We start from the raw sequence: 18,805 nt of genomic DNA, 5'->3' as shown, positions 1-18,805 counted from the left end.
CTGCCTCAGCCTCCAGAGTGCTGGGATTATAGGTGTGCAACGCCACACCCAGATATAATACTCTTAACCCTTGAAAAGTTTTATGACCTTACTACACTTCTAATAGATATTCTCATGACAAAAAGTATTAAAGGTCATCTTAATTCTCATTTCATCCAATGTCAATTTAGTAAACATCTGCCTTTTTGTATTGATCCTGTGCAAATGTATTTCTAGAAGTTTTAACATGATGGTACAAAAATCTTGGAACCACAGAAATGTATCTTCTGCTTCTCAAATAGCAAGATGGAAAGTCCAGGGAGGTGTAGACTTAGTCTCTTGGACTTAGTCTCTTGTGCCTGTTGTCAGAAAAATAAGAGAGAGCCAGGTGTGGTGGTGCATGCCTGCAGTCCAGTACTTGGGAGGGTAAGACAGGAAAAATGCCATGAGTTCAAGGCCAGAATGAGTTTCATAGTAAGAGTGAGATCTTGCCTCAAATAACAAAAGGAAGGAAGGAAGGAAGGAAGGAAGGAAGGAAGGAAGGAAGGGAGGGATATAGTCCAGAATCCCTGAGCTACCTACTTTGTCTTCATGAGGCTACTGAGCACCCTTCTGGAGGATGGTTTTCCACACAGCCTGAGTTGTAAGGCTTAGCTTTGAGGCAGGTGTATACGCCTGGGCATCAAAGAGTTGTAAAGCAGGTTCCCTCTTAAATTCAGTGTGACAATTTGTGGAGAGCTAAGAAGCACTGACATTTAAGATTATTCTATGACAGTACAAAAATCAATGAGATAGGAAAACCAAGGAGATACGAGGTTACTATTTGGCAATGGACAGAGAAGAGAAGAAAAGTTCAGTATCCTGACTCTAAAAAATACATTTAACCACTGACGCTGGGTAAACTTTTGATATGCACAACAGTGACCATTCAATTTTTCATGAGGTTGAAGCAGCTCCCTTTTTGCTCTAAAGAATTCTGCTCCTGTGTATTAAAAAAAAAAAGAATTCTCCTACTCTTTTTTTTTTGGGGGGGGGGAGGCAGGGACATAACTGGGACTCGAATTCAGGACCTTGCACCACTAAGCTATAGCCCCAGCCCAATTCTGCTACTCTTTACAGAAAAAATAGTGAAGATTTTCTAAAAATGGATAAATTAACTATTTAATTCCTTAAAAAGAAGCCATTCTATAAATTATGTGAACCCTGCTGGAGTATACATACCTGCCTATTTTGAAGTGCTCCAAAGAGAGGTTTTCCTTCATCTCCCAATAGGTTTTCTTAAATATAACAAAAAATAAATAAATAAATAAATCCAGAGCACTACTACAATTATATACTGTTCTTAGTTTCTATTTGATGTTCTTTAATTATATTTTTGATCAGATGATTTGCACTTTACCCCTTGAAAGTCAATGCCAAAATTTTCCAATTTTTGAGAGAATATTAGAAAAGTAAATGTAGACAATTTATAAATTACTACAAAACAATATTGATCATGTGCTAATTTATAAAGAAGGAGTAGAGCTGGGTATGGTGGCACCACACCCTGATCCTATTACAGGAGGCTAGGGCAGGAGGACAGCCATGATTTCGAGGCCAGCTAGCTACATAGTGACTTCAAGGCCAGCTGGACTACATAGCAAGACCTTGTCTCAAAAGACAAAAGGAACAACAAAATAACAAAGGTAATAAAAAAATGTTTGATAAAATCATGGCAGATGTTTTTTCCTTATCATTATGTAAAAAAAAGTTTAAAAGCATTTTTGTATGTATTATAACCTATTTTATATATATAATCTTTTTTTTTTTTTTTTTTGGTACAGAGTCCCACTATGCAGCTCTGACTTGTAGTGATCCTCCTGACTCAGCCTCCCCAATGCTGGGATTATAGGCATGTGCCACCATGCCCAGTTTCCGCTGCTGGCTCAGCACAGGGTTGGCATGGCATGCATAGCATGCAGTACTGGTATCAGGGATCGAACCTGGGTCCTTGCACTTGCCAGGCAGGTGCTTAGATTGCCAAGCTATCTCCCCAGCCTATAACCTATCTTATATAAAACAAATAAGCAATTTTAACTTTAAATTAATAAAAGAATTAGAATAAATTTATTTTATTCTAATAAAGAATAAAATTCTTATTCTAATTCTTATTATTATTCTAATTTAAAAAAAGAAAAAATTGAAAATACCAAAAAACCATGGAATTTGAAATATATTTTGCTTTGCTGGCCAGGGTACTTATTGTTAAATTAATTTCATTTTCACTGATCTTTGGCAGTAGATATATCTCTCAACATGGAAACCTTATTTTCTGTTTTTTAAAATATATTTCCGAATGAACAGTAATACAGGACCCCTTGTTTTTATTCTTCAACTATTACCTATGCCAATATACTGTGTAGTTTACATCATCCCCAAAGGGAGGAAGCTCAGTTAGCTAAATATACACTAAGAATAAAGTAGATTTTACTGCAAAAATAACTACATGAGGTAACATATTTGTTAACTAGCTTGGATGATCCCTTCCACAGGACATACTGTTCTTGAAAATATTATGTTGTACCCAGTACAATTTCATTTGTCAACTAAGAAACAAAAAAATTGTCTCCTCAGTGGAAAAAAAGGCACGATAGCAAACACAAGGTCATATTATACTAATCAAACAGAATCCAATTACAAGACTACAACACAGCATGTGCAAAGATTCAGTACGATCTCTAGTGATTTTCTCATCTCTTTTATGATAAAACCATGACCCTTTTTAATATTCAAGGGCTAAATACAAATGCCTGATTTCTAATGCTTGTTTTCCCAAAGACAGTAAAATGATTAAGCACCATTACATTTCTGATCAATCCATTTAGATTCTTTCTCTTTAAATCCTGTACCTACGATTTAAGTTCAAATTAGGTCTGGACTTTAGTTCAAATTAGAGTCCAATTCTGACTCCTAAAATCTATTCAGAGACTGATGCAGGAAGGTTTTTGGGGAAAAGTAGCTTCATGCTAGTTGGTTCAAATTATGAAATAAGGGCCGGCCTGACAGCTCAGTGGACTAAAGTGCTTGCTTAGGCAGAGTGCAGTGGCCAAGATTTGATCCCCTTCATGGTGTGCTGGCTCCGCCTACAGGGCATGCTGAGACAGCAATTGATACTGGGTGTGGTGGCGTATGTCTGTAATCCCAGTGCTTGGGAGGCTGAAAACAGAAGAATCACTATGAGTCCGATCTATGTAGTGAGACCCTGTAGACCTTAAAAAAAAAAAAAAAAAGAAATAATTTATTGTTATAAAAATATATATAGTAAAGAAAAAATAGGGGCCAGGGAGATGGCGCAGTAGAATAAGTGCTTGCCTGGCAAGTGCAAGCCCTGAGTTCAATCCCCAGTTCGGCCAAAACCAGAACAAAAACAAAAATTGTAGATTCCATTAAAAACAGCAGTAACCTATTAAAAACTATAGTAGATCCCATTAAAAAGCAAAAGTTATATAATGAAAAAAGGAGATGTAAAATGGCTTAAAGATGTGAAAGAATTATAGTTCTTAATGTCTTTTATATAGCATTATATCATAACTGTAAGGAGCAAATTTGCTAATGTAAAAACCTGAGAGGCCAAGGCAGGGTGGGGCACACCTGCAATTCCGACTAAATGGGAGCCTGAGACAGGAAGTTCCAGACCAGCCTAGGCAATTTAGTGAAATCCTATCTCAAAATAAATGAGAAGGGCTGAGGTTGTACTTCAGTGGTACAATGTCTGCCTAGCATGTTCAAGGTCTTGGGTTCAAACCCCCACTATCGGGAAAAAAAACAAGAAGAAAAAACAAAAACCTAAGAGATTCATCACTGCCTTGCTTTTCTAGTGAAAATTTCCAAGACAGAAAATACTTTTAAGGGCCGGCCAAATAGCTCAGTGGATTAAAGCTCTTGCTTGCAGGTGCAGGGGCTTGAGACTGGGCATGGTGGTGCGCGCCTGTAATCCCAGCTCTTGGGAGGCTGTAAACAGGTGGATCACTACAAGTCTGATGTAGTAGTGAAAGCCACAACACTCTGTAGACCCTTCTCTAAAATATGAAAAAAAAAAAAAAAAAAAAAAAACTTTTAATTAATTAATTTGGTACAGGGTCTCGCTACCACCTCAGACTCATAGTGATCCTTCTGTCTCAGCCTTCCCAGCACTGGGATTACAAGCATGTGCCATGTCTGGCACAGCACTCCTGCAATTCCAGAGCCTGCATGGCATATAATACCAGGGATTGAACCTGGGTCCTTGGGCTTTCCAGGCAGGACTCAGACCTCCAAGCTATCTTCCCAGCCCTCTTTTTCTTTTGAAACAGGGTCTCACTGTAGTTCACGCTAATCTTGAACTTCCTCCTGCCTCAGGTTCCCAAGTGCTGGGATTATAGGTGTGCTGTATTATGCCTGGCCATAGAAAAGATTTTCAAGGAAGGGTTCCCTTTAGGCCTGGTTAGTTTCTTCTTGCTGATCTGTCTCTTCTCATCACCTCAGACTTATTTACTCTTTTCTAGTAATGTTTTTCAGGTGACTTGTTTCCATTTTTAGTAAGAAAGAAAACTTATTGCAGATTTCTGAGTTGAATCTGTATATATATATATTTTTTTGGAGACAGGATCTCTAGTTTAGGCTCACCCTGAACTCAATTTGCAGGGATCCTTCTGCCTCAGCCTCTCAAGTGTTTCAACTATAGGTATGTGCCACCCTGCCTAGTTCAATGTCAATTATTTTTTATCTAGCAAGCTTTGTGCTACCCCTTTAAAATCAAGAGGCACTTTTTTGACAGTTAAAAAAATTACATATTTGTAGCACATAATTATATTCATTGTGAGGAACTGGTACAGCAGGTACATAACACATCTCAATTTTTTTCCCCCTTCTCCACTCTCTGTGCCCCCTGCCCTAGCAAGGATCAGATTCATTCCTTCTAAAATACTTTGAATTTATGTTACATATGGTCACTATGGTAGATAAAAAGAGATCAATGTAAAAAATTCTCAGACCTAATGGAACGAGATTATACTAATATACTGAACTACTACTAGTAGGCCTTGAAACAAGTTGAATTGGGGGTGAGGAAGAAAAAAATATTTGGTCAGTCAGTGTTTATTCTGCTTCATGGAAACATACAAGTCACTTTTCTTAGAAGTTTTTACCAATTGCCTGGACAGTGAAAGCACATGTGCTCCAGGTCATCATGGGGACGCGAGGATCCATTTCATCAGGAGGCACTTTCAGTCCAATTCTGTACACTGTTGTGGCAAAGAGAATGACCATTTCCTTGATACTATTAGAATACTTGATCCTAAAAATAAAAACAAGAAAAATTTATGTAATAATTTGTAAAGAAGACTAACTCTATGCCTATGGATTCCACACCCTGGTTGTGGCCACCTGCCAATTCCAATCTGGCTCTGCACTTCATTTTCCCTTGCAAGGGGGCAGTAGATGTGCCAACCAACCAACCAGCCAACCAACCTGATTGTGGACAGAGCCAATGCCTGGGAAGAGAAGAAGAGATAACGCAGCAAGCCATTGCCAGGCCACAACCATTTGCCGACTCCAAGTCAGCTTTATATCCTGCTTTCCCTTGACAGAGGGCAGCAGAGGCACACACTAAACAACAGACCTTATCCTGGACGAAGCAAGTGCCCCAAAGAGAAGGTAAGTAGGAAGGGCCAGCACAGACTCAGGGAAAACGTACAGACCTTGCCAACAGCTTCAGGAATTCCAGGGTTACCCTCCCAAGGTGTCTGGGTGAGAGACAACCATTGGAGGTCACTGCAGGTTAGACACAGACCCTCTGAGAAGTGTAAGCTCAGGCCAGGTAGGACCTGGGCCCTGTCCTCACTGGTGACACAACAGTCCCAGTGAGGGTCAAGTACAGCAGTCTGCTTGAACCCATGCACCATGGCTTACATCTGGCAGAGATCACAGGGCCGACTGTTTCTCCCGTCTACCAAAGGCAGCAAGGACACACTTTGGCTTATATGACTACCACAGTCTGTGATGAAAAGACAGAGAGGCTTCTGGTGCCAAGGGGACCTCACAAATTCACAGACCCTAAAGCTAGGTGGAGAAAATCATGACATGCTGATTCAAGACTGCAGATCCTGGAAAGAAATCACTCATTCAAAAACATAGTGGAGGGGGCTTGCCCCTTAGCTCAGTTCTTTAAGTGGCTGTTTCAACAAAGCAGTCAGGCTCAGGTTGCTGTGGTTCGATCCCCACAACTCAAGCCAGCCAAACCTGCCCTCAAGGCATTCGGAGAAAAAAAAAATCTAAAAACATAGTGGATTTTTATTTATTTTTGGACCCAATCTTTTAAACATTTTGTTTTTTTATTACTTCGGTCTTCATTTTTTTGTTGGGGGTTCCCCTTTCTCTTTTTAACTTGTTTTCCCTCTTTTTCACCCTTTCTTTTCTGGTTTTCAAGGGTTTTGGTATGTGATTCAGGCTGGCCTTGAATGTATGGCCACCCTCCTGCTTCAGCCTGCCAAGTGCTGGGATCACAGGTGCACAACGCCATGCCTGGCTTTACTTATCTTCTATTTCCTGTATTTTTTCTTTTTCTTTGTTCTTCTGTTTTGTTTTGTATTTTATAATACAATTAATTTCCTTTTATTCCTCAATTGGTTCTCCTTTTCACTTTTCTCATCTTCCATTGATTAAGTTTTCAATTTTGATTTTTTCATTTTCTGGTTCCCTACCCCTTCTACCTTTACTAGTATAATAAATAACTGCTAGTATAACTTTTAAGCTTTATACATCTTTAGCTAGCTAGTTAATTCTATGCTATTACTATTGAATACTGTTTTAGTATTAATGGAGGTAAAATTGTTCCATTTAATATATACTCATTGTAGATCAGTATTTGCTTCATCTTAGTGTTTATACTATAATTATAGATTTATTTTCAATGGATAAGGATGGTACATTATTGGTTCATAGGGTATGTCAATATCTACTTTGCTGGTGTTTTTGTTGGTGATTTGATTACTATTGCCAAGGGAACATAATTGTGATTATTTTGTTGTTGTTGTTGTTACCAGTGATCAAACACAGGACTGGACTTGTGTGCTTACCAGGAAGACATCTATGTTGTTGAGCTATAGCCCTGGTCCCTAACTAGTTTTCTATAGATGACAACTTCTGCATTGCCTTCATGTCATTAACGATAATGTGGCCTCCTCTTCCAAGTAAACGTAAGTGGCTGGGTTCTGGGACAACTAGTGGTCAACCTGTAACTGCCAGCTGAACAGCACCAGTGTGGTGCCCACCTGAGGATTGTTGCCAGCCATATAAGAAGCAGAACTAGAGAAGGACTGAAACTTCTGGGAAGTTGCAGCGAGCTGCTGGTTCTTCTGGAGGAGCTTGTCACACTGACTTTACTGATGAACCCAGCTGTTCTCATCCTGTAAGAGTTCAGGACCTTGCTGTCGAGAAGGGCTATGGTTCACCTTGGAGAAGCTCTGGTCCTCACTATGAGCATTGTTTCCTGGCTCCAGAGGGGAAGATGGTGCATAAGCTAGTCTCCTGGAGAAGCTCCTCATGCTGGCTTTCCTGATAGGAGTCTGGCTGCTCCCATCATCAGAGGAGTCTGGAATCTCATTGTTGCTGAGGATAGCTATGGTAGCTTTTTGGGGAGCTCCGGTGTTACTTTTGAGTGTTGCTTCCTGGCTCCAGTTCAGATCCCTCAGCCTGCTAGCACAGATCATCATGCTGGCATATACATTCTAGCTTCCACCACTGACCTTTGGGCCTTCCCAGTGCAGATCCATGAAACAGGCCTGCATGAGACCACGGTCATGGGTTCTAAGGCTCCAGGTAGACTTGTGGGAGTCATTGTTATGGTTGCTAGGTCTTCAGCTGGACTCATGCAGGATATCAGGATTAAGGCCCTCAGCTGGATTCTTTGGTCTTCACTGTATGGACAGATTTCCTCCACTCTTTTTGTATATGACTTTTTGGATGAGTATTATAAAATACTGTTATCATTAAGTATCCTGTACTATACTGTTTCCCCTTGCAGAATCCCAAACCATGACATGTAGTTAGCTATGCCCAGAAGAAACCTCTGAACAGTAGATATTAACTAAACTAGCCAGAAAGCTTTCTACTATAATTGTAAACCTCAGAACAAAAAGCCAAACAAAATGCCTCCCAAAATTTCCAACAGCCCTAGGCTGATCCATGAAGATTCACAGAGGAGGAAATGAAAAGCCAGCCAGCCAACTTATTTGAAAAGATGGGCCGGGGAGATGGCTCAGTGGAATAAGCGCTTCCCTGGCAAGTGCAAGGGCATGAGTTCAATCCCTGGTTCCGCAAAAAAAAAAAAAAAAAAAAAAAAAAAAAAAAAAAAAAAAGATGAAAAGATAACAGAAGAAATAATAAAACAGATCAATAAAATGCTTGGTAAACCTAAAGAAAATACAACTAAACAGATAATGGACCTAATAAACAGAATTATAAGCGAGTCTACAGAAGATACTAATAAAAAGCTAGCTATGCTAAACAAAAGGATACAAAACACAAATACCCAGCACTAAAAATGGTACAAATAGACATTCAAGATATTCAGAATTCTGTCAGAAGTATGGGCAGAGAAGTAATTGATGTGAGAAGACAATGTCAAAAATAGAAGACAAGGTAATGGCTGGTGACCAGTTAATCAATGAAATATCTTATTAACAACCAGAAGATACAAAAAATAGAACTAACAGCTGCTAGATGACTCAAGACTAATTTTGGATTAACTGAAATAAATGAAAAATCAGAAAACAGAAAAAAAGACATTAAAACTTGTTTACTGAAATAATAGCAAAAAAATTATCCCAATATGGGAAAAAAATTCAATATACAAGTGAAATACATAGAACCCAAGGGCCGGCCAAATAGCTCAGGAGATTAAAGCGCCTGCAAGCAGGTGCTGGGGGCCAGGGGATCACTGGGCCTGCCATGCCGGCCCTGCCCCGGCACACTGAGACAGCAGTTGAGACTGTAATCCCAGAGCTTGGGAGGCTGTAAACAGGCGAATCAATACAAGTTCAATCTAGTTGTGAGACCCTGAACACCCTGGAAAGGCCTAAAGGCCAGTGGTGGAAGCTAGAAAGTCTGTACTAGTGTGATGAAGGATGTGTACTAGCTGGCTGAAGAAGCTGAACTACAGCCAGGAAGCACACTCAGGGTAAGAACCAGAGCTCCCCTGAAAAGTACCACAGCCATCCTTAGCAACAGTGAGGTCCCAAGCTCCTCCAATGATGAGGACAACTGAGGTCCCACCAGGAATGCCAGCATGACAGGCTTCTCCAGGAGACTGACTGTTGCACCATCTTACCCTATGGAGTCAGAAAGCAATGCTCAAGAGGAGGACCAGAGCTTCTCCAAAGTGAACCATAGCCATTCTCAGTGACAACAGGGTCCTAAGCTCCCCTTCCAATGAGAAGAGCCAAGTTCATCAGGAAAACCAGCATGACAAGGTCACCCAGCAGAATAGCCTAAGAGAGCCTGAGGTTTCCAACAGCTTCAACAACTTCTCCAAACAGCATACCTAACAGCTTCTCTACAGCTTTTCTAGTTTTACCTCTTATGCCTCGGGCAACAATCCTCAAGTGAGACTCCCATACCCAGCACCATGCTGACTCAGTTCAGCTGGGTGTTAAAAAGTTGGCCACCAGTTGGCAATCCACCACAAAAATCAAAATGGGCACTTCTAAAATATACAGATTTAATTAAATTCCAATCAAAATAGAACAGCAAATTGAGCATCATGACTCATACCTGTAATTCCAGGACTTGGGAGGTTGAGGCAGGAAGACTGCCATGAGTTCAAGTTCAGCCTGGAATACACAGTTCAAGGCCAGCCTGAACTGCAATGTGAGACACTGTCTCAAAAAGCAAAACAAAATACCAATGGCATTCTTTCACAGAACCGGAGAAAAAAATTCCTAAAATTCATATGGAGCCAAACGAGCCTCAGAATAGCAAAACAATATTGGTTGACAAGAGAAAAGTGGCAAGTATCACAATCTCAGATCTTCAGTTATAGATACAGTAATAAAAACAACATGGTACTGGTACAAAAACAGACAGGTAGGGCTGGTGAGATGGCTCAGTGGTCTAAAGCACCTACTTAGAACAAACTTAGCAAAGCACAGGGACCGCGGTTCAATCCCCCAGCACCACATGCCAGCCAGCCCCGCCCCCTGGTGGGCTGAGCTGGCCACACACAAATAAATAAATAAATAAATAAATTAAAAAAAAAAACAAACAGGTAGATCAATGTAACAGAACAGAGGACGCAGAAACTACCCCAGGCACATTCAGTTATTTGATCTTTGACAAAGGGGCCAAAACATACCCATGAAGAAAGATAGCCTCTTTAATAAACAGTGCTGAAAAAACTGTCTATCCACATGCATATGACTAAATCTAGTCCTATATTTCTCACTAAAGTAAAATCAAACTGTATCAGAGAACTAAGTGTTAAAATAGAAACAATCTGCTGAAAGATAAAACAGGTAAAACTCTTCAACTCATTAGGCTAGCCAAGGGCTTTCTAAACAGAATCTTGGTGGTACAAGGGTATAAAGAATCCACAAATGTGATCATATCAAATTTAAAAACTCTCCACAGCAAAGGAAATGACTGACAGAGTAAAGAAACAATCTATAGAAAAGGAAATGTTTTTTCCCAGCTATGCTCAGACAGAGGACTACTATCTAGAATAGACTACCCAAAATAAAAGACTCAATGAAAAAAATGGCTAAGTGAGATAAATAGATGCCTCTCGGAAGTAGAAATGGCCAGTAAGTAAAGAAAAATTTTTCAACAGAGCTGGCTAGGAGAAAAAGGCAAATAAAAGCAACAGTACGATTTCATCTCACATCAGAAAGAATGGTCATCCTCAAAAATTCAAATAAGAACAAATTCTGCTAAGGTAGTGGGGAAAAGCAACCTTTCCACATGGTTGGTGGGAATGTAAACTAGTATATATAATCACTATGGGAATCAGTGTGATGAGATTGCTCAAAAAATTAGTACTAGGGGCTGGTGAGATGGCTCAGTGGTCTAAAGCACCTACTTAGAACAAACTTAGCAAAGCACAGGGACCGCGGTTCAATCCCCCAGCACCACATGCCAGCCAGGGCCGCCCCCTGGTGGGCTGAGCTGGCCACACACACACACACACACACACACACACAAATAAAATTAAAAAAAAAAAATTAGTACTAGAAATTCCATTTGACCCAGCTATCTCCCTTTTAGATAGCTTCCCAAAAGTTAGAGACGTAATTCGTAACTGTTAAAATCTTGGAAGTAGCTGTATGGGCATCAACAGAGAATGAAAATGTGCTATTTAAATACAAAGGAGCACTATTCTGTCATAAAGAAGGATAAACTTGAGTCATCTGTAGGAAAATGGATGCACCTTGAAACCATGTTAACTGTAATCAGGCATGCAAGCTTTCTTTTATATGAGAAACTCAAAATATAAATAGAGCAAAATATAAGACAATTGATAGAAAGTATAGAGGTAGATTTTTCTCAAATGGGCAGGAGATCAAGAGATGGAGGGACTAGGAAGGGAGAGATGAACAAGGATTTCAGATGTGTCTTGTACATGTGACAACTTCCCACAAGAATGTAATCATTATGTACTGCAAACATGTAGCAAAAACCAAAAAGCATGTAGGGCATGGCGGCACATGCCTGAGGCTGCGGCAGGAGGATCACTGTGAGCTGGAGACCAGCTGGGGCTACAAAGTGAGCTCAAGGCCAGCCTGAGCAGTGACCTTGTCTCAAAAACAAACAAACAAACAAATAAATACAAAATCCCCAAAACCCAGGCACCTAAAAAACAAATTAGTAAAGAGGGATACTTCCTAAAAAGTCCTGTTAGGTATCAAAGCAATGGAACAATTTCAACTCTTTCAATATAAGCAGGTACTGCGCCTGACTGGGTTTGCCCAAGCAGGTTCTTTGGTAGAATCTATTACCTCTGTATTTCCAGTGTGACAAAATGGCAAAGGCAGAGCTTGCTCTTCTGGAGGTAGAAAAATACCTCTTGCAAAATGGTAACGGCCCAAATGCGGTGCAGAGATCACAGCCAGAAGTGTTCAGATGCACAGTAAGAGACACACTGGGCAGAGGAGAATTAACATTCAAAGAAATCAGATCTGCTCTAACAAGTTTTAGTGTTTCAGAAGGGACCAAGAATTACTGGGGTTTTTGTTGTTGTTGTTGTTGTTTTGGTCTTTTTGAGATAGGGTCTCACTATGCAGCTCAGGCTAACCTTGAGCTCACTCTATAGCTCAGGCTGATCTTGAACTTGCAATGATCTTCCTGCCTCAGCCTCTCAGTGCTGTGATTATAGGCGTGTGCCACCAGTGCTCCACCAGATCTGTCCTTCCAAGAAGTACTGTTGTGTCAATAGTGGGGTGTGTGTGTGTGTGTGTGTGTGTGTATTCCTATTCTGTGTACCCATGACAGATAAATACCATGGACTACTTTTAGGTAGTAGGGGGCAGATAATATATGAGAGAATTATAACTAGTAAAAAGTATTCTTGATTATCATCTTTGTGAAATACTAACACCCAACTTTGCAATGTGTCATTATATATTTTTCCAGTAACTTTAGGAGGTAGGTAAGGAGGCCACTGCTTCAAGTTTACATTCATGAAAAGTGAATTGGGGGATACTGGGATGAAAACTGAGACTATTAAGAAAGTAACACAGCAACCAAAAAGAACAGCTACTATCAAGAAATAAACCAGTATCAAATGTTGGTGGGGCTGTGGGGAAACAGGAATCCTTCTCGACTGCTAGTGGTAGTGCAGACCGTTACAACCACTGTAGAAATTCCTCAAAAACTAGGACTAGACATTCTAGTTATTCGACCAAGCTATCTTCTTGGTATCTCCCTAACAGAATTAAAAGCATCACACCACAGGTGATGTAAGTACATCTATATGTATAGTGACACAGTTCATAACAGCTAAATTTTGGAAACTGCCCAAATATCCATCAACTGATAAACAGATAAAAAAGATGTGGTTTGGGCTGGGAGATGGCTCAGTAAAGTAAGTGCTTCCCTGGCAAGTGCAAGGGCCTGAGTTCGATCCCCAGTTCTGCAAAAAAAAAAAAAAAAAAAAAAAAGGATGTGGTTTTTCTATACAATGGAGTACAACTCTGTCACAAAGACATACGCTAGGTAAATGGATGTACCTTGAGACCATAATTTTAAGTGAAATAAACTGGACACACATGTGAAATACCACATTATTTCCCTGGTGTGAGAAACTGAAAGTGTAAATAAGGACTAAAATAAATAATAGATGCTGTGAAATAGGAAGAAAATGTTCAAATGGGAAGGGAACTAGGAACGTGAAGGGGAAAGAGAAGGAAAAGCAAAAATGAAAAAATAAAAATAGGAAAAAAGCTTTTGTAAATAAGGGGAAGAGGAGCTGACGAGAGGGGAGGAGAATGGGAAAAGAAAAGAATCAAGTTATATCATGTAGAAATAAAAATTCTATGATGAATGTGAGCATTACGAATATCTAAAATGTACCCAAAATCAATTCTTTGGCTGGATTGGGTGGCCTTAATGACAGGTCTAGTGCGGCATGTGGAGCTGGGGATTGAACTGCGGTCCCCTATGCTTGACTGGGCTTGCCCAAGCAGGTACTTTAAACAACTGAGCTAACCCACAAGCAGCCAAAAACCAATTTTTTTTTTTTTTTTGGTGGGGGGGTGGAACCAGGGACTGAACTCAGATCCTTCTACTGCGCTATCTCCTCAGCCCCAAAAACCAATTTTTTAAAGAAAGCAACAGCAAAAGTGTCTTAAGTGAAGTCTCTTAATTTTGGTTCGCTTGTGGCATTTTGTGCTTTTTATTTTCATAGTTCAGGTTATGCTTAAACTCACTGTGTCGTCCAGGCTGGACTTGAACTTGCAACAATCCTCCTACCATAGCTTTCTAAGTGCAGGGATTACAGGTATACACCAGTACACCCAGCTAAAATTAGTTTTTTGTTTGTTTGTTGGTCAAAATGTTTATTTAGAGGCATGGCCTAACCTAAAACATATTACTTTAAGCACTTATTACTTTTGGGCTGGAGATGTAGCACCATAGAAGAGCACTTCCCTAGCATTTGAGAAGTCCAGGGTTCAATCCCCAGTACACACACACACACACACACACACACACACCATTTAATTTTACTAATACAAATAAAATTTCATGCAGAAAGAAATCAAAATGGGATAAAAATAATTCTATAATAAAAAAGGAAGAAAAGTAAATATCGACTAGTTCCTATTGTTACTTTTACAGCCATGTACAAACATAATTAATCAGATACTTACAAAGACTGAACTCCAAAACTCAGGATAGAATGAAACTCCAAAGTAGAATCTCCCATCCCTTGATCAAACAACATAGGAATTACTGGGTTTTCTCCTTATATATTAAAATGAAAAAGAAAGAAAAAAGCATGAATGTGTATGTTTCCGTTTTGTTCTGGGACTGGCAATTGAACTGAGGACCTTGGACCAGGCAGGTATTTGTGCCACTGAACTACATCCCTAGCCCTATGAATATATTTAATTAGATACTTTTTTATTGTTTAAAAAATATATATGATCATTTTAGAAAATGCTAATAAGCGATAAACAATCACCTTTACTTTCTCTATCCAGATAAACAAAAAATAAAATTTGGATGCCGTTATTCTTTTTTCCATATAAATGTCACACATACAGCTTTTAAAGAACAACAATAACAAGCTAGGCATAATAATATAGGTCATAATTCCAGCAGTCTGGAAATCAGATGCAGTAGGATTGTAAACTCAAGCCCTGCCTGAGTAATTTAGCATGGGAATTGAGTGAGCATCTATCTCAAAATAAAAGATTTTAAAAGGCCAGGAATACAGCTCAGTATGAAGGCTTTGGTTCAATCTCCAGTATTAGAAAGGAAAAAAAAAAACAACCAAACAAACAAAAACTAACAAAAGACAGTGTCATAAAGCACATATAATTACTCAATTAATCTTTTAGCCAATTAAGTATGTATTACCATTTCCATTTCCCAAATAAGAAAGTTGAGCCTGCTCACTCCTATAATGTCAGCAGAGGCTGAGGCGGGAAGGATGCCCTTGAGTTCAAGGCCAACCTGAATTATATAGCAACTCTGTCTCAAAAATAAAACAAAACAAAACCCCACAAGATACAAAGTTCAGTCACAGAAAGTGTATAAGTAACTTGCCCAAGAACTCTCAACCAGTAAGTGGATCTCACAAACTTAGCTGGATTTTGGATCAAAAATATAAATGGTCATCTGACTCTAGATTAATACTATTCTGTATCCTAGAATGAAACATGACTGACTTGAGTAAACTGATGTAAGACAAACTTAAGTCTTGTTTTAAAGAGTCTTATTTTCCAATACTAGACAAATCTGTATTGGCAAGCCATATCTTAGCATGATATTTTAAATAAATAAAATAAAGATTTTGACACAATTTTCATATAGATAAAATATAAATTTAACCAAACCTTTAGTATGTTTCATATTATAACCTTCTATTCTGGCCAGAACAGTCTGTATCCACCGTGCCATGGTCAAAAGTTGAGCAAGAGCTTCTGCATTCTCACTAAAAAAAAAAAGACATTATTAAATCTACTTGTCCAAAGTCACTCTAAAAAGCTGGGCTTGCACTCTCCTTGCATAAATGTTAAGTTTCTCCATTACTGTTAAATTAATGCTCTCTTAGGCTACTGAAACGTGTCTAAAAATACAGGCTTTGGGTGAATGTTAAGGGATTTTAAAAGTACACAGAGCAAGACACCACCTAAAAGTAATGATGTTAGTAAATGAAAATAGCATTTTTAGTTGCCTAAGTGAAAACCCAGGTTCACTGACTTGATTCTCACCTAATTTAATAGCTACTCTTATAGGTTTCCTTTCTTTTTCTTTTTTTGGTACCAGAAATTGAACTTGGGACCTTGCACTTGCCAAGCAGGTGTAGGTGCTGTGTCAATGAGCTACATCCCTGGTCCAGGTTCGCTTTCTAAATGTGTTCCACGTTGATTACTTCTTTCTGCTGCTACCTGTTACCCTAGTCCATGTCACATCATCCTTCACCTGAATCACTTCAACTGACTCCTAGCTATTCTTTCTACTTCTATTTCTGTTTCATTATTAAGTAGGAATTCATGATACAGCAGCCACAAGGTGCTTCTAAACTTAAATCAGATTATATTACATCCTTGTTCAAAATATACCAGTGGTTTCCCATCATACATAAAATATTCTAACTTGTCTTAGGTCATAAGCTCTTATGCTCAGGGTCTCTACTCTTTCTGTCCAGGCATGCTACCTTCTTTCTGAGCCTTCAAGCATGAAGATTATATTCTGAACTTGGGGCCCTTTGCTCTTGACATTGCCTGGGTTTTTTGAAGAGGCTGTTTTTTCTCCAATGTATGTTTTTGATTCCTTTATCAAGAATCAGGAAAAGAAAATCAGAGGGGTGTAGCTGTGTGAGTTTATATCTGTGTCCTCTATTTTATTTCATTGGTCTATTTGAGTGTCACCATCATGCTGTTTTGGTTACTCTGACTTTGTAGTATGTATAATTTGAAATCAAGTATGACAATGCCCCCAGCTTTCTCTTTTTGCTTAGGACTGCTGTGGCTATTCTGGGTCTTTTGTCTTCCCATAGGAATTACAGGACTGTTTTTTTAGTGCTGGGAAGAATGGCATTGGAATTTTTTTGGGGGGACGGGTACTGGGAATTGAACTCAGAACCTTGTACTTGCCAGGCCTCCTGGTAAGGGAATTTTGATGAGGATTATATTGAATCTGTAGATCACTTCTGGAAACATGGATTATTTTAATATTAATTCTACTGATTCATGAATATGGGAAGTTTCCCATCTTCTAATGTCTTTTTTCAGAGTTTTGTAATTTTTACTGTAGAGTTCTTTGACCTCCTTGGTTAGGTTGATTCCTAGTGCCCTTGTGCTTGCCAGGGAAGTGCTTATTCCACTGAGCCATCTCCCCAGCCCCTGAAGGCATTATTAATGAAATTACCTTCCTGATTTTTTTTCAGTTAGTTCATTATTGGTATATAAAACAAACTATTGTATTTTTAATGTTAGTTTTGTTTCCAGAAAGTTTTTTGATTCTCAAAAATGAATGTATGCTAAGACCAACTATGATTAATTTTCTTTAAAAATACTAGTGTTTTAGTTTTAAATCTTTAAATATATTAATTAAATATTTTAATTAAGATGTTAGTTCTGATAGTTTGTATTAGCTTTATATTATCTTAATTATGTTCATAGTGATTTTTAAAAAACAAAAAGGTAAATGTATTTATGTTATATAAATTATAATGTCTCATAATTCAGATCCTGAGTAACAAAACTGTTACTATGACAACAGTGATGCTGTGGCATGCACTGCCATAGCTTTACTGTATTATTACAGCGTAAGAGCCTCAGAAGCCTAAGACAGCTGGTCACAAGGCTAAGTTTTCTGACTCTAGAAATAAAAGCCCTGAAACTTCATACTCTTAAAGACACCAAGAAAAGAAGCTACTGAGTACTCCTTTACAGAATATATAATGAAAATGTTTGATAATTTTTATTTTGGGGAGTCACTGTATAAAAAAGGCTTTGTAGACTACTAAGTTGAAAATCATTTTATTTTATTATGATTTATTTTATCTCTGTCTTCAGGTATATAGTTTGGTAAAATTTTGTGTCAGGTCTGGGTTCAAAATGGATCTGTCTCCAAACTTTTATTTTTTGTAGTGGGAATTGAACTCAGGACTTAGCACTTGCCAGGCAGGCACTGTGCTGCCAAGCTATATCCTTTGCCCTGTCTCCAAATTCATAACTTTAAATGCAAAAACAGTAACTATTTCAGTAAACTATTATGAGAACTAGAGTAAGATAATGTAGCAAGTGCTAGGCTGAGTGTCTAAAACATATTAGTTACTCAATAAATAAACAATAAACCTTTCTAACACTACTGGGCCTGGGAGATAGCTCAGTAGAATAAGGGTTTGCCTGGCAAGTGGCAAGGGCCTGAGTTCAATCCCGGTTCCACAAAAAACAAAACAAAACACCTCCACAAACACAAACACAAAAAACCCCCAAAACACTACTTTCTTCCTATAAAATGACATCCTATGTCTTAAAATGCTAAAAAAGATAATTTCTAAATTAGGCTTTCCAAGATAACACTTTTGAATTCTTCTTAGGGGATACATTAATGGCATTTGTGTTGGTCTTGGAGACTAAATCCAGAGCCTTGCACAAGCTCAGCAAGTGTTTTACCACTGAGTTCCACCCTCAGCTAGTGGCATCTTTTAGCAGAACTTAGGTTTACCATGACAAATTTCTGGAGTTTTACAGAAATTGAAATAAAGACAATTATAACTAATACTGTTATTACCATGTAGAACAATGCCAATATAAAAGTATATAAGTAAGACTCCTAGTAGTCATTAAGAAACAAATGAATTTGCTATTAAATTCTATTCACAGATGAATAGAAAACAAAAATTAAAAGAAAAAATTTTTTTTTCATTCCCTGTGACAGGGTCTCACTACATTGTTCAGACTGATCTTGAACTCATGGCATCATCCTGCCTCAGCCTCCCAAAAGCTGCCAGCTGGGATTACAGGCATGTGCCACCATACCCACCCATATATATGTGCCAATATATATGCCAGCTGTGGTGTTGCACACCTGAAGCAGGAGGATACAGGTCCAGCCTGGACAGTTCAGCAACTTAGTGGAG

General features: G+C 38.7%; 1 protein-coding gene across 1 annotated transcript in view; it reads right to left on the bottom strand.

Moving 5' to 3' along the window:
• The window catches only part of Ubr1 (ubiquitin protein ligase E3 component n-recognin 1), a 188,172-nt gene that overhangs the window by 37,571 nt on the left and 131,796 nt on the right, over positions 1-18,805 (bottom strand). Inside the window, exons 33-37 of the mRNA XM_023712531.1 lie at positions 15,549-15,646; positions 14,358-14,451; positions 5,145-5,293; positions 1,201-1,256; positions 251-338 (exon numbers count right to left, since the gene is read on the bottom strand). Of these exons, the coding sequence (XP_023568299.1) occupies positions 251-338; positions 1,201-1,256; positions 5,145-5,293; positions 14,358-14,451; positions 15,549-15,646 (485 nt within the window). The remainder of the gene's footprint in view (positions 1-250; positions 339-1,200; positions 1,257-5,144; positions 5,294-14,357; positions 14,452-15,548; positions 15,647-18,805) is intronic.

The sequence above is a fragment of the Octodon degus genome, unplaced genomic scaffold (genome assembly GCF_000260255.1).
Source record: "Octodon degus isolate 3935 unplaced genomic scaffold, OctDeg1.0 scaffold00002, whole genome shotgun sequence".
Lineage (NCBI taxonomy): Eukaryota > Metazoa > Chordata > Mammalia > Rodentia > Octodontidae > Octodon > Octodon degus.
This window is presented reverse-complemented; position numbering and strand designations above follow the sequence as displayed.